The sequence below is a fragment of the Heterocephalus glaber genome, unplaced genomic scaffold (genome assembly GCF_053883595.1).
Source record: "Heterocephalus glaber isolate CG9 unplaced genomic scaffold, H.glaber_assembly_v1.0 deba00001457, whole genome shotgun sequence".
NCBI lineage: Eukaryota > Metazoa > Chordata > Mammalia > Rodentia > Bathyergidae > Heterocephalus > Heterocephalus glaber.
The window spans coordinates 46,435,681-46,462,115 of record NW_028258305.1 but is presented as its reverse complement, the minus strand read 5'-3'; the positions used below and the strand labels follow the sequence as shown (position 1 = coordinate 46,462,115).

General features: G+C 38.8%; 1 protein-coding gene across 2 annotated transcripts in view; it reads right to left on the bottom strand.

Annotated features, from left to right (window-relative positions):
• Ldah (lipid droplet associated hydrolase) overlaps positions 1–26,435 on the bottom strand; it is a 112,489-nt gene that overhangs the window by 69,930 nt on the left and 16,124 nt on the right. The window contains exon 3 of one of the 2 annotated variants that reach the window (XM_004839068.4): positions 19,685–19,828. The exons of the other annotated variant lie outside the window; for it this stretch is intronic. Coding sequence (XP_004839125.3) covers positions 19,685–19,828 — 144 coding nt within the window. The remainder of the gene's footprint in view (positions 1–19,684; positions 19,829–26,435) is intronic. 2 annotated transcript variants of the gene reach the window in all.

Genomic DNA, 26,435 nt, shown 5'->3' with positions numbered 1-26,435 from the left:
CATGAACACCAAACCAGCACTCCAAACAATTCTAAGCAATATCCTAGAAAAAGACAATAAAGGCCACAACTCCAAGAGGCCCAACAGAGCAAAGCCACCAGGCAAGGCAAGAAACTAAAGGGAAATTGGGAAAAATACATAAAAGAGCCCATAATAGTAAAACATCATGACAAGGATGAGTCAATATTTATCAATTATAACCATAAATGTTAACGGCCTCAATTCACCTATCAAAAGAAACAGACTGGCAGAATCAATTAAGAAGCAAAACCCAACAATATGCTGTATACAAGAAGCACACCTAATTCAAAAAGGAATTCACAGACTGAAAGTAAAAGGATGGAAAACAGTTCTCCAGGCGACAGGAACCTGGAAAAAAAGCAAGGGTAGCAATCTTATTTGCAGACAAAGTAGATTTCAAACCATAACAAATTAAGAGAGATGAAGAAGGTCCTTGTAAAGGAAACAATCCAAGAGGAAGAGATGACAATCATAAATATATATGCACCAAATATGAATGCCCTCAACTATACAAAACAAATATTAATGGACATGAAAAACCAAATAAGCACTAATACAACTGTAGTGGGGAACCTCAATACCTCACTGTCACAAATAGACAGATCATCTAGACAAAAAATTAACAACAAAATTCTAGAACTGAACCAAGCTTTTGAACAAATGGACAGTTCCACCTCACAAAATCGGAATATACATTCTCTATGACTGCATATGGGTCATTCTCCAAAATACACCACATGCTAGCTCACAGGACATGGTCTAAGAAAATGCAAAGGAATTGAAGTTATCCCCTGTATATTATCAGACCATAGTGCAATAAAACTGGAGATCAATAGCATAAGAAACCACAAAACCCCACAAACACATGGAAATTGAGTAACACCCTCCCGAACAACCAATGGGTCACAGAGGAAATTAAAGTAGAAATTAGACAGTTTCTACAAGTAAATGATAATGCCAGTACAATATACAGGAACATATGGGACACAATGAAAGCAGTTCTATGCGGGAAATTCATAGCAGTGAAGGCCCGTATTAGGAAAACAGAGAAAGCTCAAATAAACAAACTAATGCAGAACCTCAAGCTCCTAGAAAAAGAAGAGCATGACAAACCCAAAACTCGTACAAGATAGGAAATTAGAAAGATCAGAGCGGAAATCAATGCAATGGAGACTAAGAGAATGATACAAAAAAAAAAAAATCAGTGAATCAAAGAGTTGGTTTTTCGAAAGAATAAATCAAATAGATAAACCTTCAACCAACCTTATCAAAAAAAGGAAAAAAAAGGCTAAAATCCATTCAATTAAGAACAAAAGAGATGAAGTCACAATAGATCCAGCAGAAATCCAGAGGGTCCTCTATACCTACTTCGAGAACCTGTACTATAATAAACTGGAAAACACAGAAAAAAATGGACAGATTCCCAGATACATATGAATTGCCAAAGTTAAATGAACAAGATATAAAAATTATAAACACCCCAATTACAATGAGTGAAATTGAAAATGTAATTAAAAATTTACCAACAAAGAAAAGCCCAGGTCCTGAGGGCTTCCCTGCTGAATTCTACAAAACATTTAGAGAAGAACTATTGCCATTAGTCTTTAAACTCATCAGTGAAATTGAAAGGAAAGCAATACTTCCAAATTCATTCCTGGAAGCAAGTGTTACTTTGGTACCAAAACCGGGGAAAGACCCAACCAAAAAAAGAGAACTACAGGCCAATCTCCCTAATGAACATAGATGCAAAAATTCTCAATAAGATACTGGCAAACAGAATACAGAGGGTCATCAAGAAGATCATACATCCTGATGAAGTGGGATTTATCCCAGGGATGCAAAGATGGTTCAACATATGTAAATATGTAAATCAATAAATATAATATACTATATTAACAGAGCCAAGGACAAAAACCATATGATCATCTCAATAGATACAGAAAAAGCATTCAACAAAATCCAGCACCCATTCATGATAAAAACCCTACAGAAAATTGGAATAGAAGGTCTTTATCTCAACCTGATTAAGGCTATCTATGAAAAACCAACAGCCAACATCATACTAAATGGTCAAAAACAGAAAACTTTCATGCTAAAATCAGGAACAAGACAAGGATGTCCACTATCACCACTCCTGTTCAATACTGTTCTGGAAATATTAGCCACAGCAATTAGACAAGAGAAAGAAATAAAAGGAATAAAGATAGGAAAGGAAGAAGTTAAACTGTCATTATTTGCTGACGATATGATACTCTACATAGAAGACCCAAAAGACTTCTAGACTTAATTGACAAATTCAGTAGAGTAGCTGGATACAAGGTCAACACTCAAAAATCAATAGCCTTCTTATACACAAATAACTGACTCACTGAGAGAGAAATTAGGGAAAAAATTCCTTTTACAATAGCATCCAAAAAAATGAAATATCTAGGAATAGATCTAATGAAGGAAGCAAAAGGCTTCTACACTGAAAACAACAGCACTCTGAAAAAAAAAGATCCTAGAGGATATAAGAAAATGGAAAGACATCCCTTGTTCCTGGGTAAGAAGAAACAATATAGTAAAAATGGCTATACTTCCACAACTGCTATATAGATTTAATGCAATGCCGACTGAAATCCCAACAATATATTTCATAGAGCTAGAGAAAACAATCCAAAAATTCATTTGGAACCAGAAGAGACCTAGACTAGCAAAGCAATTCTAGGCAAGAGAGACATGGCAGGGGGTATCACAATCCCCAACTTGAAACTATACCACAAAGCCACTGTGATAAAAACAGCATGGTACTGGAAAAGAAACAGACCTGAGGATCAGTGGAATAGATTCAAAGATGCAGAAAAAACTCCAGACATACTCAGCCACCTCATCTTTGACAAAGGAGCCAACCATCCTCACTGGAGGAAAGATAGCCTCTTTACTAAATGGTGTTGGAAAAACTGGATTACAACCTGGCAAAGATTAAAACTAGAACCATACCTATCACCATGCCCTAAACTAAGATCAAAATAGATTAAAGATCTAAATATTAAAACAGAAACACTAAACTTGCTGGAAGATAAGTTAGGTAGAACTCTTGGAAGACAATGGCATAGGAAAAGACTTTATGAATAAATCCTCAGTAGCACCGGAACTAGCACAAAGAATCAACAAGTGGGATCTCATCTTATTAAAAAGCTTTTGCAGTGCAAGAGAAACTAACAACAGAGCTAAGAGACAACCTACAATGTGGGAAAATATTTTTACCAGCTGTTCCTCAGACAAAGGACTGCTATCTAGAATATATAAAGAACTTAAAAAAATCAGACCTCCCAAATTTAAAGATCCAATTCAAAAATGGGCATCTGAAATGAACAGACATTTCCCAGACAAAGAAGTAAAAGCAGCAAATAAATATATGAAAAAATGTGCAACATCACTGGTCATTCGAGAGATGCAGATGAAAGCAACGCTGAGATGCCACCTCACCCCAGAAAGAATGGCTGCTATCAAGAAATCAACCAATAACAAATGTTGGCGGGGGTGTGGGGAAAAAGGAACCCTTCTCCATTGTTGTTGGGAGTGCAGACTGGTGCAACCACTGTGGAAATCAGTATGGATACCTCAAAAAACTAGGACAAGAGGTCCCATTTCACCCAGCTATTCTTCTGCTGGGTATCTTCCCAAAAGAATTAAAACAATCATACCACAGCAATATATGCACACCTATGTTTACAGCGGCACAGTCTGCAATGGCCAAAGCTTGAAAACAGCCCAAGTACCCATCCACTGGAGATTGGATAAAGAAAATGTGGTTTTTGTAATAAAATGGAATACTACTCAGCCATAAAGAATGACAAACTAAAGACATTTATACCTAAATGGAGGCACATTGAGGACATACTCTTAAGTGAAATAAACAGGACACACGTGTAAATACTGAATAGTTTCTCTGCTGTGAGAAAGTGAAAGTGTAAATAAGGACTAAAAGGTATAATAGATAATGTGAAACAGGAAGAAAGGGTCTAAAGGGGTAGGGGAAGTGGGAGGGGTAGGGGAAAGGAAAAAATATGAGAAAAGGAAAAAATGGAAACAAAGTCTTTGTAAAGAGGTAAGGGTGGAAGTGAAGGGAGGGCAGGGAATGGGGAAAATATAAGAATCAAGATGCATCATGTACAGGTACAAGCATCCAATGACAAATGTAAATGTATTGTATACCTAAAATGTACCAATAAAAGAATTTAAGAAAAAAAAAAAGAACTAAGACTTAAAGCCTAGTGGAAGTGTTGTAAAGTGTCTCTTGTAATTAGCACAGTCTCAATCTGAAATATCGTTCCTTTCTGTCACCCAGGAACTGTTTTCTGGATTCTTCCAAATCTAATTATAAACTACCTTTGTTTTAAAGGAGATTACAGTCTACTAAGAGGAAATATAAAACCACAGTGAACAAAACCCTGAAGTCAAAATCCCAAGCATTTGTGTGAGAAAAGAGGGTTCTACTGGATCATGACAGAACGGAAATACTCCTTCAGACTCATAAAAAGTACTGTACTTTTCTTTTCTTTTCTTTTTTTTGGTATCTGGGATCGAACTCAGGTCCTTGCGCTTGTGCAGCAGACAGTGAAACCAGTGAGCTAAATCCCCGGCCCTAGTACTGTACTTTTCTTCAAGTTACCCAAGATAAATAACTAGAAAATACTCTTTACTACATGCACATTACTATAAGTGTGTAATTTAACTACATATTTTAATGTGAGGATAAGTCTAAATTTATTGTAATTTACTGTATATATAATTTATCACATAATTATACACACATGTCTAGTTACACACTGAATAAAAATGCATGATTTCAACTATATATTTTCACATGAATGGTATTTACAAGTACTCTACAACCACAGGCCTGGTAAGAACAGAGATTAGTGCTAATGGAAACTTCTGCTAGAACTGAGTCTGCAAATGCCTCACATTTCACATCAGATTTTCTCAACTGCTGAATTTTCCCATCTTCTCCTTACCATTACTCCAAAGCTGTGCCTTACCCTGGAGTGTTATGGGGGTGAAAGACAACCCCACCACACTTTTCTAATGAAAATATGGACTTTAGTAGAATGGTAGTCAGATGTGCGTCCTAATAGCTGTGCTAAGGGAATACAAGAAGCAATCTCCGTGTTTATCCACCTGATATGACGAACAGCAAGGTGTGCGATGTGTGTCAAAGTGCAGACAGGTGATTTTTACTCACGTTATGTGGTGTGTTACATTTTTGTGCATTTATAATTTATTAACCAGTTTCTTTTGATTTTTCTTGTACAATCAGCCCAATTCAGTATAATGTTGGATGAAATCTGCTTTTCTAACTTCGGGAGAAGGTTGAAAATGAGTCATCAGGTGACCTGGCTACCAAGGATGACTTGGATCCTGTAAGCCAAAGAAGTTAGCAAGATATGACAGACAGACAAGTACAAGATGAAGAGTTTGATTCAGATGAGGAAGAAAACAGTAATGTAAAGTATTTGAATGGTCAAAATGCTACAAATCGGTCATGTACACCTGAACAATCCAACATTAGAACTAGGTTGGAAAATGCTATTAGGTTCTTGCCAGGGTGAAACCTATTGGTCGGAATGCCAGCACTGCAATGCAATGTTGGCAGTTGTTTCTAATGGACGATATGCTACAAGATGTTGTGAAATACACTAATAATGAAATACAAGTAAAACATTCTATATGCACCAATAGTAATACTCAAATATATTTATCATGACACATCCCTATCTGAACTAAAAGCTTTCATAGCAGGACTTTATCATTCTAATCGTCAGAATCTAAAGGATTTATGTGTGGAGAAGTGAGAGATGTAGCATTGAGATTTTTAGAACAATAATGACACTCGAGATTTGGTTTCTTTCAAAATCGTCTACATTTTGATGACAGAAAGACCCTCCAAGAAAGAAAAAAATCTGACAGTTTGGCTGTTATTTGCTCATCTTTTTCTTTGTCCCGAACTGTCAAGCAATTTACGCACCATCCGAATGCATGACAATGGAACAATTTGCATCATTTCATGGTTGTTGGACTTTTTGGCAATATATGTCAAATGAACCTTCCAAATATGGTATAAAAAATACACCCTGGTAGATGCGAAGACATTTTACACCTTGAATTTAGAGGTTTATCCTGGAACTCAGCCACCAGGTCTGTACTGGTGCAGTAATAAGCCGTATGATGCTGTGAACAGCCCTGTTGCACCTACTTCAAAAAGTAGCCCAAACGTCACATTCGACAATCAGTTTACTGGTTACCCATTGATATTATATTTGCTAAAAGAACACCAGTTGACCAGCGCAGAAACTGATCACAAGAACAAAGCGGAGATTCCTGAAAAAATGTTTCAAGTCCACAGTAGAGAAATGTATAGTACAGTCTTTGGATTGTACATAACATGGGCCTCCTATCTGGCAAAGAAAAACAAGTGATATTGATACTGGCAACATGATATCATGATAAGACTGATAGCGAAGTCAGGGGATGGATGGCACAGGCCTATAACCACAGCTGCTGAGGCTGAGGCAGGAGGATCCTGTGAGTTCAAGGCCAGCCTGGACTACATACTGAGACCCTGTCTCAAAAAAATCAGTCATCCAACCAACCAACCAAACAAAGATTGATAGTGAATCCTCAAGACAAATGAGGTCAGAAATGGTCACATTCTACAACAAAACAGAAGGCGGAGTAGATGCTGTTGGCAAGTTATGCGGTAACTATGATGTTGCTTGAAACACAAAGAGTTAGGCAATGGTTGTGTTTTACTTGATCCTAAACGTCAGGCATAAATAGCTGCATAGATTACAAAGAAAATAACAAGCACAAATTATCACGGAGAAATTTCCCAAAGGATTGGGTCTGGAATCGATAAATGATCAATTACAAGAGAGGAAGAACAGTATGTATCTGCCCAGAGAACTCCGCAAAGAATTCTGGAGAGACCGGTGCACAGACAGGCGAACACGGCCAGGGCCCCTAAGGAAACAGGAAGAGCAGCGAGACGTCAAGGGCGTCCCGCCAGGGAAGACGGGAAAGCAGCGCACACGCCACGCGCTGTCAGTGTCAGTGCGACTCGTGTACGCACGTGCTGTGTCATAACTGAAGCAAAGATTATTTCTGAGGTAGAGTTTTGTTTGAATTTGCACTGTACTTGACACAGAAATTCATTTCTGCTGTTGTTAGATCTTGTAAGCAGGTAAACAGCTAATGTTGAAAATGTTTATGTTTGTTGTACACACTCACTACATATTAAAATTTAATATTTTATTTTATTAATATTTTCTTTTCCTGTTAAGTATACATTGTTTGATATAATAAAACTCATAAAATTAAAATTAATGATTCATCAACAGAAATACTCCTAAAAAATAAACATGGGCTTATACACCCTCCATAGTGCATCTTTCAAAAAATTTGCCATGATGCCCTGGGGTATGATAAGAACAAAATTTTCTTGGTTGGTGCTGGGGATTGAACTCAGGACTCTGTGCACATTACCACTGAGATATATCCTCAGTTTTCCTTCTTCCTTCTTCACCTCCTGCCCTGGCTGTTCATTTGTGGTACTAGGGGTTGAACCTAGGGTCTTTGCACTGGGCTACATCCCCAGCCCTTTATTTATTTTTAAATTTTGAGATAGAGTCTTACTAAGTTGCCCAGGCTGGACTTGAACATGCAATTTTCCTGTCTCTGCCTTTCAGAGTGCTAGGATTACTGGTGTGTACCACCACACCTGGCTCCCAGCCTTCTTAATGACAGTTTTAATAAAAAAATTACATGTATAAGAAAAGGCTAAACAGAACTTTATATTTAAAAGAATACTCTGATCAGCAGGAGTACACTTTACTCAGGCAACCCCCTCCCCCAACAGGGACTCACTATGTAGCCCAGGCTGGTCTCGAACTTGTAGCAATACCTGCCTTAGCCTCCTGAGTGCTAAGATTACAGGAATGCACCACCACATCTGACTACTCAGGTAAATCTTTTAAAACACATAAAGTAATATTCATATATCAATACAAAAAGAGCCATGAAACATTTACTCTAAATTCACACAGAACTGGAGACAGGATAAAAACAGATGTAACTTTTTATGTATTATTTCATTCATTTTATTGACAAACATATTGAGTAATTACGGCAGGGTTAACTGTCAATTTTGTGTTGTACAACTGTTTGTATAAGCCTTAAATGTTTCTATGATTTTAAAATGTTCTCCAAATAAATACTCCTAGAAACTGAGCATGCTCTGACGCGCCATCCCTAGCCCTCTTGCACGTATCACAGGGAAGAGCAGCTCAGTGTTACCCTAAGGGTACAGAAGCCCGGGGGGCATCTGGGTTCATGCTGAACAAGAGTGAAGTGGCTGGGTGGGAACGGCAGTCAGGAGTTCTTCGTGCTCACTCACTTCAAGGGTCTGAAAGGCTTTCCTTTCACAACTGCTCCCTGGGGGTTTATGAAGCTGGGGTGAAAGTGCACTGTTACAGTTTGGGCTCATCTGTTCTGAGCTCCCTCAGTATTCTGTAAGATTCCTGTATCTAAACACTGAGGCAACTCTGCACGCTCTGAAGTATGCAACACATTGAGACAGCAGATAGGCAATCTATTCAAAGCTACTATCTTACTATCAACCCCAAACACGTCTTATACAAGAATTTTAAATTAGTATTCTCCAAACAGATGGTAAAATCCAAGGTCCTCAAACTATGCTTTCCAGTTGACTAACATCAATGATTTATCTTCTGAGGACTTCAGCAGAGACAGGGCAAACAGGAGAAATTCAGTAAGAACAACATGCTAGAGACTCAGCAAATAACCAACACACGAGGCACAAACGTGTGGTGCTATTTTGGAAGAAGCCACGAATTCTGTGGCTCTTTGTGGCTATAAAGAGGGGCCACAAAAGGTGAAAAGGAAGGCTGTGACTAATCAAACAGAACATGAAACATCCCCCAGCAGTCTGGACTCCTGGGAACAGTGAGAAGACTTCCAAGCGCTGCAGTCAGGCAGGAGCTACCATATTGACACTCCGCCTGCCTGGGATGCTGAAAGATGCCTGGCTCCCAAGCCCTGGCTCTGGCCCTACTCTTCTCTTGACCCACAGACTAGATTTACCCCTAATGACTGTGGTCGGAGACCGGCCACCTGAGTGTCCCCGCCTCGGGCTCACCCAGTCACTGCGTCTTTCCTGAGCTCCTCTGCTCCTCCCGGTCCTGGCAACAGCGACACTGTCACGATTTCTTCTCTCTCTCTCTCTCTCTCTCTCTCTCTCTCTGGGGGCTGCAGTGGGAATGGTTTGTTTCTTTCGATGAAGCATGACTCAGATGCATGATTAACTGTAAGACTGTGTAATTTTTGAAGTCTTATTTTATGTTGCCACCAAACAAGTACAATTTCTAGCTTTTTGAACAAATGACTTGAAATAACTGATAATGAATCTGTCATCGACTAAGCTGATTCTAGTAATTCAAAGCCAAAACAGTTTATACTAATTTCTCAAATTTTCTTTTCACTTTTTAAACTAAATGTTCCTCTTCTGACACAGGTGAACATCTGTTCTCTCAATTGCATTCAATTTATATTGAATTGTGGTTGTGATACAACTAGAATATCATTTCCAACTGTTCATAATTTTAATGTGTCAGCATGGAGCAAAACACACTGCTAACATTTGAGGTCTTGTTTTAGCTTTGTCTCAATAATTATGTATTTTTCACACCATATCTTGACAGTAATCTTGGATGATGAATAATGTATCTGTCCTGCCTGTGCTGAGCAATTTACTTCAGCATACACTTGCAAATGTAACCTCCAACATGGAAAGCAGATGAAGGCGGAACTGTTCTCCATGAATGGAGACTGGTAAACTCCATGGCCCCACCTAGCCTACCCAGAACTTTTGGGCTGCTGAGAATACAAATGGAAAATTACTATTTTAAAAGATGGAGACTACAATTTCTGTTTATTCCCCTGCAGTGCCACACATAACAATCTAGCTGTTTGTCAATAAATCCTTGCTGATGACAAGTTGAAATTTACCCCTCCACATACCACAGCTTCCGCTGGTCCTGTGGTGGCCTCTGGGCCAATACCTCTAGATGGCACTGTACTCATTAGGTAGAAAGAGCTTAGCTTCTAACTACTAAGTTATTAACTCAATATTATGAACCTAAGTGGCCCAGACAGCAAAGAGCATACTCAACATTATAAATAATAAGGTATCAATTTAAAAGAACTAAAGGCATTTCCTAAACCTCAGACACAACAGATACTTTCTACTGGTTTTATTCATGAAGAAGGTCTAGGGCAATGGTTCTGAAAATGAATACTCTCTGGGAAATCATCAGACATACACATTCCCAGGTCCTGTTCTAGACCTACTGAATCAGCAACTCGGTTGCTAATAAGAATCTCTGATGGAAGGCTTCAAGTCTGTTTCTGACATTCAAAGTTGGTATTCGGATTCTGTTCAAATGTTTGCTTCTATCTTTAGCATGATTTCAAATCGCTACTGTCACAGCTGGATGTTGATCTAATTAAGTAATTCAATACATAATGGAGCCTTCTCCTCAAGGTAAGGATGTAGGAATAAAACATGCTAGGCACTCACCACTGAAGGGTCTGAACATGGCCCAGGAAGAACGAAAAACTTCCCTGGGTACCATGCAATATCCCATGACTCCCCAGCCCTTCTGTCCTTGGGTTATTTCTTTTTTTGCCAGAGTTCAGACAACAGGCCAGGATAGCTGGCAGCTTTGGGAAGGTTAACATATTAAAGGAGACTTTTCTAGGAAGTATTCTTTTTGTGCTGGGATCAAAGTCAGGGCCTCATACACGCTAGGCAGGAGCTCTACTATTGAACTACATCCATAACCTGGAAGAATTCTTTTGACACCTCCATTTTCCAAACACAACATTAGATTGCAAAAGCACATTCTAAACAGTCATACAAATTTCCTAATAAAGGAAATACTATGGACTTAAACCTGCAACTTTCCTACTTGAAGAAATAACTTAGAACAGTAAAGATGTATCTTTAAATATATTTCAAAGAATAGTATCTGCTACACATTTTATTCATTTTCAGTATGATGGTTGTTGAAATAGATATTTTTAATCATGACTGAAATTTATATATTCATTTCATTTCACTACTCCTAAAATCTTTTAGAGTTAGGTAATCAATATTCATTCACCTTTCAAAATACACTCTGGTTCTAATGTAAAGTGCTTTAATTTTAAGTTCTAATTTTTCAATGCCGCTAAGTAGGAAAGTCATTGACTTCTTTGTTTTGTTTTGTTTTTTGAGAATCCATTGTACTTTTAATTCCATGCTAGGAAATTATTTTTTGTAGCCATTTCTACATGCTAAATATTTTGCAAGTATTTCAATATTTAATATGACAATCTTATAAGTTTTACTAGACAAATATATACAACAAGTAAACCTGAAACAGAATGGTTAGAAGAGTTGCTTAAGGTCACACATAAACCTACTTTCTGGTAAGGTCACTATTTCCCCAATGACCACTTCAAGCAGGGCCACTTTTCTCTCCCCTATATGATTTGGACTTAGCCCACTTGAAAGGTGTCATCTAATTTTACTAAATACTCTTCTCTGTTGAATAACTGTAGATTTAGGGACCACTTCTCTGACTTTCATCTCTGTCATTCTTTGCAAATTCATGGAAATTTCACAACCCACACAGTCTTGCATTTTTCCCAACAAAAATGACTTCTCCTTTCCTCCTGACCAAAATCCTTGGGGAATGTTCATATTCACAAAAGAACCTAATAGGGTATCTGGTGGAATACAGGAAAATGCGGAAGGTTCTCTAAGACTAGCCCTATAGGAGTTTCTCACTTTCAAAACAGACAGTGAGAATCTGTATCAAGTAATTAATCAAAATTTTCATTTTGTTTTTTATCAGCTTATGTTTTTTTATCTTCTGCTTCAGGTAAGCTGATCCTTACTATATATTCCCGACTCTCCTTATTTCAGTTGGTAGTTTGTCCTGTGATCTCAATGATCTGACAGACCTAAGAAAAATCTTTGATTTTTCAGTTTGGCTCTTTTTCTTATAAGGATGGAAGTGACAAAATTTCAAGTTCTATATGTCAGAGATGAAACTGGAAGCCCACTACTCATTTTTTAAACTGCTCTATGCTGAATGTTTTCTTAGTACATAATATATGCCAACTAAAATTTCTTAACAGATATTAAGAAGCAAATAAATGTTGGGAAAAATAACCTTAGAATAAAAATTAATTATTTTACTAAGTGTTTAAGATATACACTTCATCATAACATTGTCACAGGGGAAAAACACTAGCTAGTTATTAAATACGTATTTCAGGCTGTACAAGACCTCTGAGCCATGGTATGAAGTGTTAAAAACATTGGGAAATCTTATCTCTTAGTGTCAAGGTGGTAATGTTTATTTGATTTGAGGGTAAAAGTTTTAATAGTATTCTTTTTCAACCTTCAAATTATAGAACTCTGATTTTTACTCTTACTCAATTTTCTGCATTGTCTAACTTTTTAATATGAAGAACATAGAACTTTTTAATGTAAAAAAAATACAATCAAAAAGCTAATCTACTTTGAAAATAAACTGCACACTATAGTCACGAGAACTATAAGATTGGCTATAAAATACAGGGTTTTAATCTGTTCACAATGGGGCTGTAATTCATATGTCTTGCTGCTGGGCCAGCTTGGACCACTGGAGGTACACACATGACAGTCTCATTGGGTGACTTTTATTAATTTTATTAGTAAAAAGACTGACAAAAGTGATTAGATCTGTTTGTACCATCAGTGGTAGAAGCTGCCTGATGGGACAGTCATGCATGTACCCACCAGTGGTTCAAGCCGGTGGGAATGTGTTAAAATGCCAGCTACACTGCTCCTTGATATTCTCAAAAGAATTAAAGACAGCATATTACAGTGATACATGCATACTCATGTTTATAGCCTAGACGCTATCAACAGGATGGATAAAGAAATGTGAGATACTACTGAGCCATAAAGAGGAAGGACACGATGTCACTTGCAATAAAATAGACAGAACTAGAATACATCATGTAAAGTGAAATTGGCCAGACTCAGAAAGTTAAATATTGCATGTTTTGTCATCTGTAAGCAAGCAAGCAAATAAATAAAGAGAAAGGATAGAAAAGTAGAAAGTAGAATTTTACTTCATTCATTCATTAATTCACACACTTATTTACTATAGCACTGGGTATTGAAACCCGGGCTTTCACACTGAGCTATATCCCCAGCCCTTTTTAAATTTTTTAATTTTTGAGACAGGGTCTCACTAAGTTGAAGTTGCCAAGGTTGGGCTTGAACTTGTATCCTCCTGCCCTCAGCCTCCTGGAGTACTGCAATTACAGGCCTGCATTGCCAGACCCAGCTTAGAAGGTAGATTTTTAGAGATGGTGAAGAGAGAGGGGTAACAGGGATGAAGATAACCAAGTATGTTACATGTATCTACTAATACACCAAAATAGATTTCATTATTCTCTACAGTGGACTCTTGAGTTACAACCGGGCTAACATATGAACAACTTGAGTTACAACTGGAATTTTAGTTTTAACTTACGAGCGAAGTCTTGAGTTACAACCTAAATGCTGGTTGCTTTTGCTTCCAGATGGTCTCAGCTACAGACTTAGCCCTTGAAGAGTTCTGGAAGGAACATTACAACATCCTTTCCTGAATGGGGTTAACTGAGAAATCCTGGGCCAGTGTCCCTCTAAGAGCACTGAGACCTGCCTAGAAGAAAGTGTGGCCTAAAGTTATACAGGTGAGAGGATTTGAAGGCTGTGTAGAGGAACTTGAGCCTTCAGTTGACCCTGTGGTTGATGACACTGTCATATAGCAGAGCCCATAGGCTTGCAGGTAGACAGTGGTGATGTTGAGGAACTGGTGGAGGAACACTCAGAGGAACTGCCTACGAGGAACTTCAGCAACTTTTGGCTGAGCAGCAGAGAATGGCAGCTAAGGAGCTTTCTGTAAAGGAGGGGGAGTATCAACAATCAGTGCAGCAAAGTTCTTCTTCTGCAATAAAGGAAATCCTGAAAAAATGGACAGAGCTACAAACATTTGTAAAGACCCAGGCAGTCAGAGAAAAAGCCAACCGTTGCATTCATTTGCTTAATGACAATGTCACATCATACTACAGAAGAGTGTTAAACAAAAGACAGAAACAGACAACCTTAGATAGGTTTTTAGTTCTGAAAAGGTTGAGACCTAGTGAGCCAGAAGCAGGTCCTAGTGGGCTACAGACTCGCCCAAGGAGAGAAAGGACCCCAGAGAGCTGGATTCCTGATGTTCCTGTGGAAGGGGACTCTTCTTCCTAACAATAACCACCTTCCATTCATCCTCCCCTCCTGTAAGCCAAAGACGTCAACTTGAATGGTGAGTACAGAATTAAATTGTTGTTTCTGGTAAACTAGGCACATTTTATAACTTTTTGGTGAATACATTAGGAAAATTATTGGTGTTTCTAGTAAATTATGCATGTTATACAATCCTTTTTTATTATGAAAAGGTTAGTTAATAGGTGCTTTGGGAGGTTCGGGATGCATGGTGGGTATTTCCATTATTTATTATGGGAAAAATAGTCTTGACTTACAATCAACTCGAGTTACAACCAGCCCTTTCGAGTAAGGGTCCACTGTATTACTGATATGCACCAATTAAAAAATTAGATAAAAGCTAAGTCCTATTTATGTGATCTGCAACACTTACCCATATTCGTAATAGATTCATAGACTGATCTTTAGAGGATATTAAGTGTTCAATATGTGTTCATATTTGCTCTCAATAAATTCAATTTTAAAGCAGAAACAAAAAATATGATGGTCAGCAGTTGAAGGCAGAGTACAGTTAAAAATAAACATAAACAAAGCTACCCTCAAATATCACTTAGATCAGTGGTGGTGAACCCACAACACGTGTGTCACAGTGCCGTGCAGAGCCCTCTCTGTCTGCCTGCAAGCCAAGTCACCCCTGCATTCCCCCAGCAGCGGGGCATCAGATAACAGCGCCCCTAGGGGACATGGGCAGGCTGGGAAAAGAGTAGGTGTGGTGGTGATGACATCTGATCTGTGAGCTGTGACTCCTTAGCTGACTGAACTGAGCCTGTGCGTGGCCAGTCACTGCACTGCCAAGGATACACAGGCACCTCGGTTCACAAACTTAATTTGTTCCTTGATTCTGAGGACAATGGCCATGTTTGTTTTTGTGCAGGGATTTAGAAGCACACCCAATGTGGAGTTTGAGAATGGAAGCAAAATTTTGCCAAACGCTTCTGTTTGTGAACCTGTCTGTGAACAGAAGCATTTGTGAACAGAGGTATTACTGCATGTATATTTGCTTGGACTGGCTATGAGTTTTAAGACACTCATTTTTATTTACACAAGATTTCACCTGAGTTTTCTTATGAAAAATCGAAATCTACTATCCAAGATTTAGCAAAGATATATTCTAATCAGGAGACCAAGATTCTGTTAATGTGCTGACCCCTGGCATGTCTGGACCTGCAGCACCATATTCAGCCATCTGAGAGGAATGTATGGAAGCAGGAGCAGGGACACATGTATTTGCTTGGACGGCTGTCAGTTTAGCAGCAGCACTCACAATGCAGGAAGCACACTCAGACGCCTTTTGCAGAGCAGGCCAATCGCACTGGTGGTCAGCAAATCCAAGAGGAACCCTGGCTGAGAACCAGCACTGTAGGCCGTTGATTTAGGGAATATCCAATTCTTTGGTGTTAACTAATAGTGCTAGTTACTTTTGGTATAGGGATAGATTTCTATTGGGTGCTTTGTTTCTTAAAAATTTTAAGTTTTTCTGGACGACAAGTCTTGAACACCAAAAAATGACTAAAGGAAAAAACAAAACAAAACAAAAAAACCCTGAAAACAGTGGAAGATCATTCCAACAGGCTCAGCCAGTCAACTGGAGTGTTTGAACGCGATGGGAAAGAGTTATGTATTCTGTACAGTGAAAGTTTTGTGTGTCCCACATCAAGTGTCAGATGGCACTTTGCCTCCAGGCATAAAAGCGTTCCAACTATCTTTCCAAAACAGTCACCTGCCAGCTGCCAGCTTTCAAATTTCTCTGTGCATGGCAAAACATGGTAAGCCCCTCTCAATGGGGACTTTATCAAAATGACCATGTTGTCTGGGACTAATTCCCTTTTTCATGATTTCTCAAAGATAAAATTATGCAACACATCTCTGAGATGCCTCTTAGCAGAAATACTGTTAAAGACTGAGTCCTATGTGTGGCAAGTGATGCTAGTGAGCAGCTCACCACTGACTTACAGAAGGCAGCCTGTTGCTCCATGTGCTTAGGAGAAAGCACAGATAGAAATAATCATGCAAGGCTAGCAGTGATTTTGCGTTATGCTGTTGATGACATCATGAGAGAGGAGCTGCTGAAACTGGTGTCTTTGCCTGGAAGAACACAAGGGACAGACATTGACAGCACTGTTAGGGGGGCTTTTTTGCTACCTTGTATGGTGGGGGCAACATTGGGTTTCATACGGTTCTTTGTTAAAGAAGCAAAACATCTAGTCATTCAGTATTAATTTTTTTTATTTTTTTATTTTTTGGTACCGGGGACTGAACTCGGGTCCTTGCGCTTGCATAGCAGGCGGCGAAACCACTGAACTAAATCCCTGGCCCAATCAGTATTATTGTAGTATACATCAAGAAGCTCTTTGTGCCAAGGCAAGCAGCAAAAAATTAGGTGATATCCTCAAAGATGTCACAAAAACGGTGAATTACATCATGGCTCAGGTTCTTAACTTTCAACAATTTCAAACACTTATTGATGAGGTTTAGGTACGGTATAATGCTTTACTTATACACAATAATGTCTGGTGGCTGAGCAGAGGACAGGTCCTGGAGAAATTTGTAGCCTGCTTGGATAAAATTAAGCTGTTTATGAATGAAAAAGGGCAAGAGTATCCACAGCTCACTGATATGGCCTGGCTTAACAACCTCATGTTTTTTACAGATTTTACACTACACTTCAAAATACTGAACAAAAATCTACAATGTTTGGGGAGAAGAGCAGAAAGGATGTTTTGTGATGTCAAAACATTTGAGAGAAAACTGCAGGTTTTTGAAAGAGACCTTGAAAGTGGGAAGCTGAAATACTTTCCAAATCTAAAAATGCACTTAGAAAATTCTACAACATTTACAGACAATCCTACAGGGCATCAGGAAATCTACAAGGAATTTTCGAGCATTGTGGGTGCTGCAAAGGAGAATTTTAGTAATAGTTTTTACAGTTCTGTAAGATGGAGATAATCCTCAGCTTTCTTTTCCAGACAAAGCCAAATTTGAAGAACTTGATCTTTCCTGTTTACACTGGATTGATTTTGGAAATTTGGATACGGAGCTATTGGACTTTCCAGAAAACTCAATCTATAAAGATAAACTTGGGGCCGGGGATTTACCTTAGTGGTTTCGCCGCCTGCTGTGCAAGTGCAAGGACCCGAGTTTGATCTCCAGCACCAAAAAAAAAGAAAGATAAACTTTATGACCTCCGTGAAACATTTGAGAAGACAGAGAAAAGACAGTGTAAAGGGATGACAAAGGACAGCACAATGGGTAGTTCTGAAAATGAAACCCTTACAGTGTGTAATTCTCTGCCAAATAATTTCAAGTCAATGAAAGCACTTGGGATTTCTCTTCTTACTTTGTTTGGATCACTGTATGCTTGTGAGCAGCTGTTTTCAGCTTTGAATTCTATCAAATCTCATACACGAAACAGACTAACAGATGACCTGAGTGCTGCATGTATTGCTCTAACAAAGTATGAGCCAAGGTTTGACAAATTATCACCATGCAGACAACAGCAAAGATTGCATTAACTGTGCAAAAGCACGCCAAATGCAAATTTTTACCTTTCAGTAAAAAGCTGTTTGTATGATTGCAAGCTCTGTTGTGTTTTTCTTTTTAAGACAAAAGATGTTAATGTATGAGTTGTTTTTTCTAAACTAAAACTTCAGTATTCAGGTTTAATTGCAATGCTGGCACTCTGCAACAGGTAAGTGGGTTTGGGTTGCAGTTTGGGCACTCAGTCTCTAAAGGTTTGCCATCACTAACTTAGATCACTCATACAGTACAGGCTTTGTGTTTTCAAACTTGTATACCAACGTCTAAAGGAATCATGAATATATAATCACAAAGAATACAGATGGGAAATGTAACTTTACAGTAACGCGTCTTATAACAGGAGCTCAGTAAGACAAAACAAAACCCATACCACACAAGAGACTTAGGAGAAGCGGAGCCAAGCAAGCAATGAGGCCACAGGCACTGCTCTCACCTCGGGTAACCACGAGGAACCCAGTAGGGCACAAGGCCCTTGAATGTGATGTCCTCAGAGAACTTAAGTTATATTTCTCTTTTTCCTCTCACTTTTATTTTAGGGGTAAATATGTTGGAATTCTTTTAAGTTGAAAGCAAGTAGTTTGCACCTCTATAGTAATACGTCTTTCACTTCAAAGTTTTCCAGTAGTTTACCATGTAGTCCTAGCTCTCTGCCCAGATTTCAAGAGGCCACCCAAATCAGCCCTGCACAGAAGCAATGTACCTACTAACTCTCACTTCCTTCTGCCTGTTAACCTCTGTACCCACCCCCTCCAAATCCAAATCCTATTCAACTGTCAAAACCCACCATTACTAATGCTTGCATCCCATATCCCTAAATTCGTATGTTGAAAATCTTACACACAAACATGATGGAATAAGAAGCTGGAGTATTACAATGAGATAAGATCATGCGGGTGGAGCCCTCATAAATAGGACTAATGCCCTTAAGAGTCCCAAGAGAGTCTGCCTCCTCTCTCCACTGTGAGAGGACACAGGCAAAGGTGATCTGTGGGTCATGAATCAGGAATAGGTCCTCATCTGAAACTGAACTGCCCCGTGCTTTGATCTTGTTCTCCACCCCCAGAAACTGGAAAATGAATCTGTGCTGTTTATAAGCTCCCCAGTCCCTGGTACCCCGCTTCAGCAGCCCAACTGACAAAGACACAGCACTACTGCACAAAGTCTCTTCCAGCCCACACTGTGGGTTTACGCTGTTTACTCTCTAGGTAGCTACATGATCAATGGGCCAGAGTTTGCCATGTAATCATTCTCTAAACACAAGGCAGTATGCTTCTTTCTTTTTTTTGTACCGGGGATCCAACTCATAACCTTGTGCTTGTGAGGGAGGCACAGTGCCACTGAGCTAAATCCTCGGCCTCTGGCAGTATACTTCTTTAAAGACCGTGCCTTATACTTTTCTCTCTACTTTTCCTCCTAGTACCACCTTGGAAATATGTGATCAATAAATATATTGTTGATTACTAATTGGTAAATAAAGAAGGCAAGTAATACACAGACTGATCTGCTCAAAGTTACCCAGAGAGTTAAAATACCTCTACAAATCCTAAAATTACCAAATATCTCTAAAACTCCTCAGATTACCAAAATGTGGCATCCTGGGCCCAATGCCACCATCAGAGGTTTTCATCGGCAAAACTCTTAACCTTAGTAGACATTCTAGAAACAAGAATACCCATTTACTGTGAAGGAAAGTAGATGTTAACAAGGACATACCCTCTGATGTTGTGAGAATCTTCTTGTCTTTGGGAGCCAAGACATGACCAGCATGAGCGATAACCCAAACTGGAAAGCGTCTGTGCATCAAAGAGTACAAAGCCTTTGCAAATGGCACATAAAAGACAGAAAAACCTGGGTTACCTAAGAAAAGGAAGAAAGATCTTAGATTAACCGAAGAATAAACCCATGTGCAAGGTGTGATCAAAATATATGCTTAGTATTTTAAAAACTTACTACAGTAAAAGACATGTTGCCATGAATCCCTCTCAGAATACTCCTCCTAGCTTTAAACACGTAGCCCATGGTTTCTGCTGAAGCATTTCTTTCATGTCTTTATGAGGCGTGATTAAAACATACAGTACCATTCAGTTGAAAGATAAGGTAATAAAACATTATTCACTGATAAGGCACCATGCAACTTCCGGCTCTTCCCCAAAGTCAAAATGACCATGGAAACTAAATGTTTTGATTGATTTGAGACATCAAGGCAGCCACGTGGTATAACTAAAGACATTCCATAGAGGACTTCCAGAACAGCTTTAGAAAGTGTGAAGACTGACCTAAAAGCAACACAGCCAACCTACCAGGAACGAAACTTCTGGAACTATTAACCAAAATAAACATTTCCTCCTTTTAGGTTGATTAGCTCAGGTATTTGGTCACAGTGACAGAAAGCTGATTAGTACCACTGTCACATGAAAATGCACTCTCGTAATGAAATGCAGAGTATGCAGCCAATAAATACAAGAACAAAGATTCATCGGGCCAGGGATATAGCTCAGTGGTACAGCGCCTGCCTGGCAAGCGCGAGGCCCTGGGTTTGATTCCCAGCACCAAAAAAGAAAAGTGAAAATAAAGAAAACAAAAAAAGAACAAAGATTCATAGAGGTATGTAAGAGAATTAATTGAAAATTTGCTTTCTTCCTGGATTTTGTGATGCTTGTAGCATTTTCTAACCACTTACCAGTCCAATTATTTAAATACAGGATGACAAAGATTTGTATATTTTTTCATTAATTTTTATGAGATAATATAGCAGGAAATATTAAAATGACAGCTTTATCAAATTTATTCAATACAAGAACTGACTGGTTGAAATGACACCTGCGTGAGCAACTCTCAGGATAGTCAGCGTGTAAACAAATGTGCTGCCTAAGTGATACTCTGGGGAAACTGGTCAATGGTTAATCTCTAACTTGTTATGGCTTATTTTTCATTCAACTAATTATTCAGTTGACTAAAAAGTTAAAAATATTTTCTCTAAAATACCTAGAGAGGCTAGACAGGTACTAATGGGTCAGGGACAGAAGGAGTGCTGGGTATGGTACAATGTTTAATTCCAGGCCCCTGCTTTTATTTATCTATCTATTTATTTATATCTATCTATCTATCTATCTATCTATCTATCTATCTATTTATTTATTTGTGCCGGGGATCAAACTTGGGTCCTTGCGCTTGCGCAGCAGTCGGCGAAACCACTGAGCTAAATCCCCGGCCCTAGGCCCCTGCTTTTAAGATGGTATATATCTATGCTTATTGTTACTTTTTTTTTTTTTGGTACCGGGGATAGAACTCGGGACCTTGCGCTTGCAAGGCAGGCACCAGAACCACTGAGCTAAATCCCCGGTCCGCCCCTGCTTTTAGTAGGCAGCTGCAACTCAAGCTCTTGTAAGAAGGGTATTATCAAAAAGATGAAAAATGAGTGTTGGTGAGGATGTGGAAAAAGAGAACGTGCACACTGCTGGTGGGGATGCTACTTAGCATGAACATTATGAGTAACAGTATGGTGGTCCCTTAAAAAACTAGACAGTCTAGCCTCCAATTTCTGGATGTATATGTGAAGGAAACAAAATCAGTATTACAGAGACATCTGTACTCACTGCAGGGCTATTCACAATAGTCAAGACATAGAAACAACATAGGGGTCTATCAAGTCTTGAATGGATAAAGACATATATACACAATGGAATACTATTCAGTCTTCCAAAACAGAAGACATCGGATCATTTTTGACAACTCGGGTGAACCTGGAGGACAAAAGCCAGGCACATGAAGACAAATACTGCATGATCTCACTTATATGTGGGATAATAAAAAGGTAAACAAAAGCAGAGAATAGAATGGTGGTTATCAGAGCAGGGAGAGGAGAGAGAGAGAGGGAGAGGGAGAGGGAGGGAGGGGAGGGAGGGGGGAGGGAGGGAGGGAGAGAGGGAGGGAGGGGGGAGGGAGAGAGAGAGAGAGAGAGAAGTTGTTGGGTCAAAATTACAAAATTTCATTAAGGATGAATAAATTCAAGAAATCTGTTGGACATTCTGGTATCAGCAGTTAAGAGTAATATGCTGTATTTCTGTTATGGTTTTTATCTAAAATGTTTCCCCAGAGGCTCACTGTGTTGAAGTCTTGGTTGTGAGCTAATGGGCTCCTGAAAGGATGGAACATGAGGGGTCTAACTTCAGCAGTGGACTAATCCACTGATGGATCATAATTCCATGGCTTTTTTGGGAGAAGGAAATAGGCAGCAGGCCCTCACTGACTGCAATGAGCTGAGGGGATATGACTGTAGGCCTAGTATATTTTCCCTGGTCCTCCCTCTCTGTCTCTTTCCCGATCTCTCTGCTTTCTGGCTGCTAGGAGGTGAGCAGTCTTGCTCTGCAAACTCTGCTGCCATGATGTTTCTACCTTTCAATGGACTGAAACCTCTGAAACTGTGAGCCAAAATAAACCTTTCCTCCTTTAAGTTGTTTTCCTCAAGTATTTGGTAAGAACAACATTAAAATCTAGGCATGTGAGGTAATGAATATAGTAGTTAGCTTGATTCCATTGTGCCATAATGTATACATATATCAAAACATCATATTGTATATCATAAGACAAATTTCGTCAATTATAATATATATGTATACACAGAACAGGGAATAAGCAACACTACAGTTGGAAATGAGTCTAAGTGAATGTGAGATCACAAGGGCTAGAACCTTCAGTCCAGTCCCATTGTCCCCTTTTACAAGTGAGGAACATACAGCACCTATTCCTTTGGCGGCTTGGGGAATGCAATGAAAACTACAGGCCCACGTGTGGGTATGCCAAATTATGGTGGGCTCTTTCTCGCTCTTCCTTCGGGTTCCACATACAAAACAAAACAAAACAAAACAAAACTTCATCAGCCTCTCTGACTTCATATTATCATCCTCCCAACCATTTGAATGTTATGGCTTATGTTATACCTTATAAACCATAAACTAAACTTCCTGATTAACTACAAAGAAAATTTATGGGTGTTTGTTACACAACTAAAGGTATCTCCATCTAGCTTAGGTCTTGGGATGCTGGGAAACATTCCAATTGAGAAATGTAAACCTTTTATCAAAGGTTTATAAATGTGCTATAAACATACACTAGTAAAATGCCCACACAAAGTAAAAGAGGTTATCTTGATCCTCTCTAGACATGGACAGTTAATAAACTCTATTTAACACTGAATGTAGACTTACGCTTTTCAGTTCATTTTATAGGGGACAAAAGTGCCATGTATTCGATTAATATAACAAAGCAGCTACACAGGAAGTTGTCACCCACAAAGATTTGTCTGCCAGATCTCCAATCACTGTACCCAACAGCACAAGACATGATTCTACCATCCTCATTAGAATGATTCAGGGTGTTCTATAACAAGTTCTCAAATTGCCTCCTTTTGCTCATTTCACTACTTAAAGTCCAAGGACAATGTTACTTAACAGAAATTCTAGACCTAAGTTCATCAGAAAAGATGAAACTAAATTAAAAGTTATTCAGTCTGCCGATTCAGATAAATCACTCCTAAATATCATCACTAATTGTGAAGAATTTTGCTGGCTGCAAAAGCAAAATGATTTAAAATGAAATGTTATGTCAGTCTACCAGGGTTGGATATAACATGATGTCCACAATGTTCTGACAATCCTTGAAATACTGCCATCTGCATATTCATTCAGTATGATGGATGGACTAATTATTGGCTAAATAGGAGTCTAAAAATGTGACAGTATCTTTTGGGTGGTATATTCCTTTGATGTAAGGGATCTATGAAACTAGAATTTCTCTTCCTCCTCAAGGTGGGTCATAGAAATTCTATCTTCCCTCGCCTGTCTTGGAGCTGTCCATAAAGCTGTCCATAAAGATACTCTCTAACCTACCTTCCCTGACAGTAGGTCATACACCCCTGCTCACTCCAGGGGATTCTTGTCCCACACTCTGGAGTAAGGAACGCTACACAGAAAGGCCAAGAAGAATCTGAACAGGCCTTGCTGGGTTTTCCCATGCAGTCATTCAGCAATCATGCATTTGCAACGAAGGCTCCATAGAAAGACCAAAGTGCAGTGTTCAGAGCTTCCAGAGAGATGAAGCTTGTGTCTACATAGGTTCTATACTTATAGCTTATATCCAGGTGTCCCTCTAAAGCCTCGTGTACTCATAGGTGGAGCTTTCGGGAGGAGATCACAGGGTGTTATACTTCTGAGTGCGTTAGTCCACCGATGAGGTGATACCGACATGTGATGTTGGGAGAGAAGCCTGGTCCAGTCACTGGACCAGGTGGGCACGTGGCCTGGAAGGGTCTACCTTCCTCCCTCCTCCCTGACCTCTCTCTGCTTCAGCAAGCCTCCTTTGTTTTGCCTTGCTGCCCTGCTCTGGAGCCAGCTGACTATGGATGGGAACTTCTACAAACTGTGAGCCAAAATAAACCTTTCCTTCTTAGAGTTGTGAGTATTGGGCATTTGTGTCTCAGCAACAAGAAAGTAACTAAGACAAACAGGTGGAGGTTCCTGGAGGGTGGCACACAGGAGAGTACACAAAAGCTCCAGGTCATTCTCCCACACCCTATGCATCTCTTTGTTTCTATAATCTGCAACAATAAACCTTCACAATAAACTGGTAAATGTAAAAAGATTTTAAAAAGTTACACACACATACTGTCATCCTAATTTTCCTCACAGTTTAAACAGACTAGATCTCCCAACAAAATACAATTCTGAATCCCACACATCAATGAAGAGCACCAGCCTACAGCTCTCAGAAATCCAAGGAAAGGACAAGGGTAGCAAGGAAAATAGAAGAGCAAGCATAAAAGAACACGGGAAACAAAATGGGATCTGAAAATGTAGAAGCACTACAAGCACAAGACTATAAAACAAGGAACGTTTCAAGTTCCCAAGAATAAAGAAACTGACTGATTACTCAATACACTGAGAGGATTTCTTTTCAGCTCTAGAGAATAGTTTTAGGATAAATAGGTGATTAAAGTATAGAAAACTAAGGAGAGAGTGACAGTGAGAGGGAAAGGGAGAGAACATCACTAACCCAGGGAAAGTAAACAAACACCTATAAAGAAAGAAATGCAATTATAATATTCTAAAGGCTTAGCTATAATACAAATTCATAATAATGAACATACTGAACACCAATTTAACCTAAAACTGGAAAATAACCCCAAGAAAGTCTGGAAAGGAGAAGTACATGACTGTGTGCAGGGAAATGGGGAAAGGCAAAGGGTACAAAAGCTAACTCTCATCTTTCATGGAAGTCAACACATAGTATCTAGAAATATGAAGACCAGCAATACCAATATTTCATTTAGAAATATGGACTAAATACCAGAGGAATACACTGTGCTGGAAGTCTTTGCCTCTGAGGATATTTGCTGCAACCAGAGAAGCTGATTTTAAAGACCATATATATTTTTTTCTTCTAATGAAGCCAAGAAGATCCTCTCCAAAACAAAAAACAAACCAATACAAAACAAAAATAAGACTTTGATGAAGAAAGAAGAGAAGCCAAAACGTACTTTGGGGAAGAATAAAAGAGACCAAGGACTTCTAAAAGACATAAAGGTACCATAAAGCCACAGCTGTGAAAAGCATATGATGAGGCAGAGAAGACAGAAACAGACTCCAAGTCATAGGACAATCTATGCTGTGATAAAGCTGGCATGCAAACCAGTAAGGAAAGACCAATTAGCTAGTAAATGATATGGACCAATTAGTCAGCCATCTAAAGAAAGGGGGAAAAAGCTAGATGTTTTAATTTCTACCCTTGAACTCTAGATTCATCAGACATAAAGATTGCTAATAAAACTGAAAAAACACAAGACATGGCAGAATTATTTTATCATCTTAGAGTAGGGAAGGTTTTTCTAAGAATGTCATAAAACCCAGAAGTTCTGAAGGAAGAGACTAGTAAGTGTCATCTGCTTCAAAACAATGAAACATTCTATGCAACTGAATGCTGTAAATAAAATCAAAAGACACTGGAAAAGATTCCTGTCATGTGTGATACACAGAACGCAATGACTACAAACCAATAAAGAAAACCACTGATAACACAACTGAAAAATCAGCAGAGGTTTCAACTGGGAGTTCATCGAATAAGAGCCTTAAAAAGATTATAAACATGTACATTCAAATTCACAATGTAAGAGGGACTTCAAATACATGCAGTCAAACATTTACCTCTGTCATTTTACTGACAATGATCTAATGAAAGCCACAAGTGACTCAGCTGCAATTTCCAGAATTAACATTCTATAATAATCACATAATCATCTTAAAATGGGGCGGAAAACCATTTTAAAAAATTGTTAAAAATATCGATACAGTTTTAAATATAAAGAAAAATTTAGAAAGCAAATTATAAAACTATATAGGTTATATTCCAATTGTGATACCCCATACAATATAATCACATAATATATCACATAATATATCACAGAAGGAAA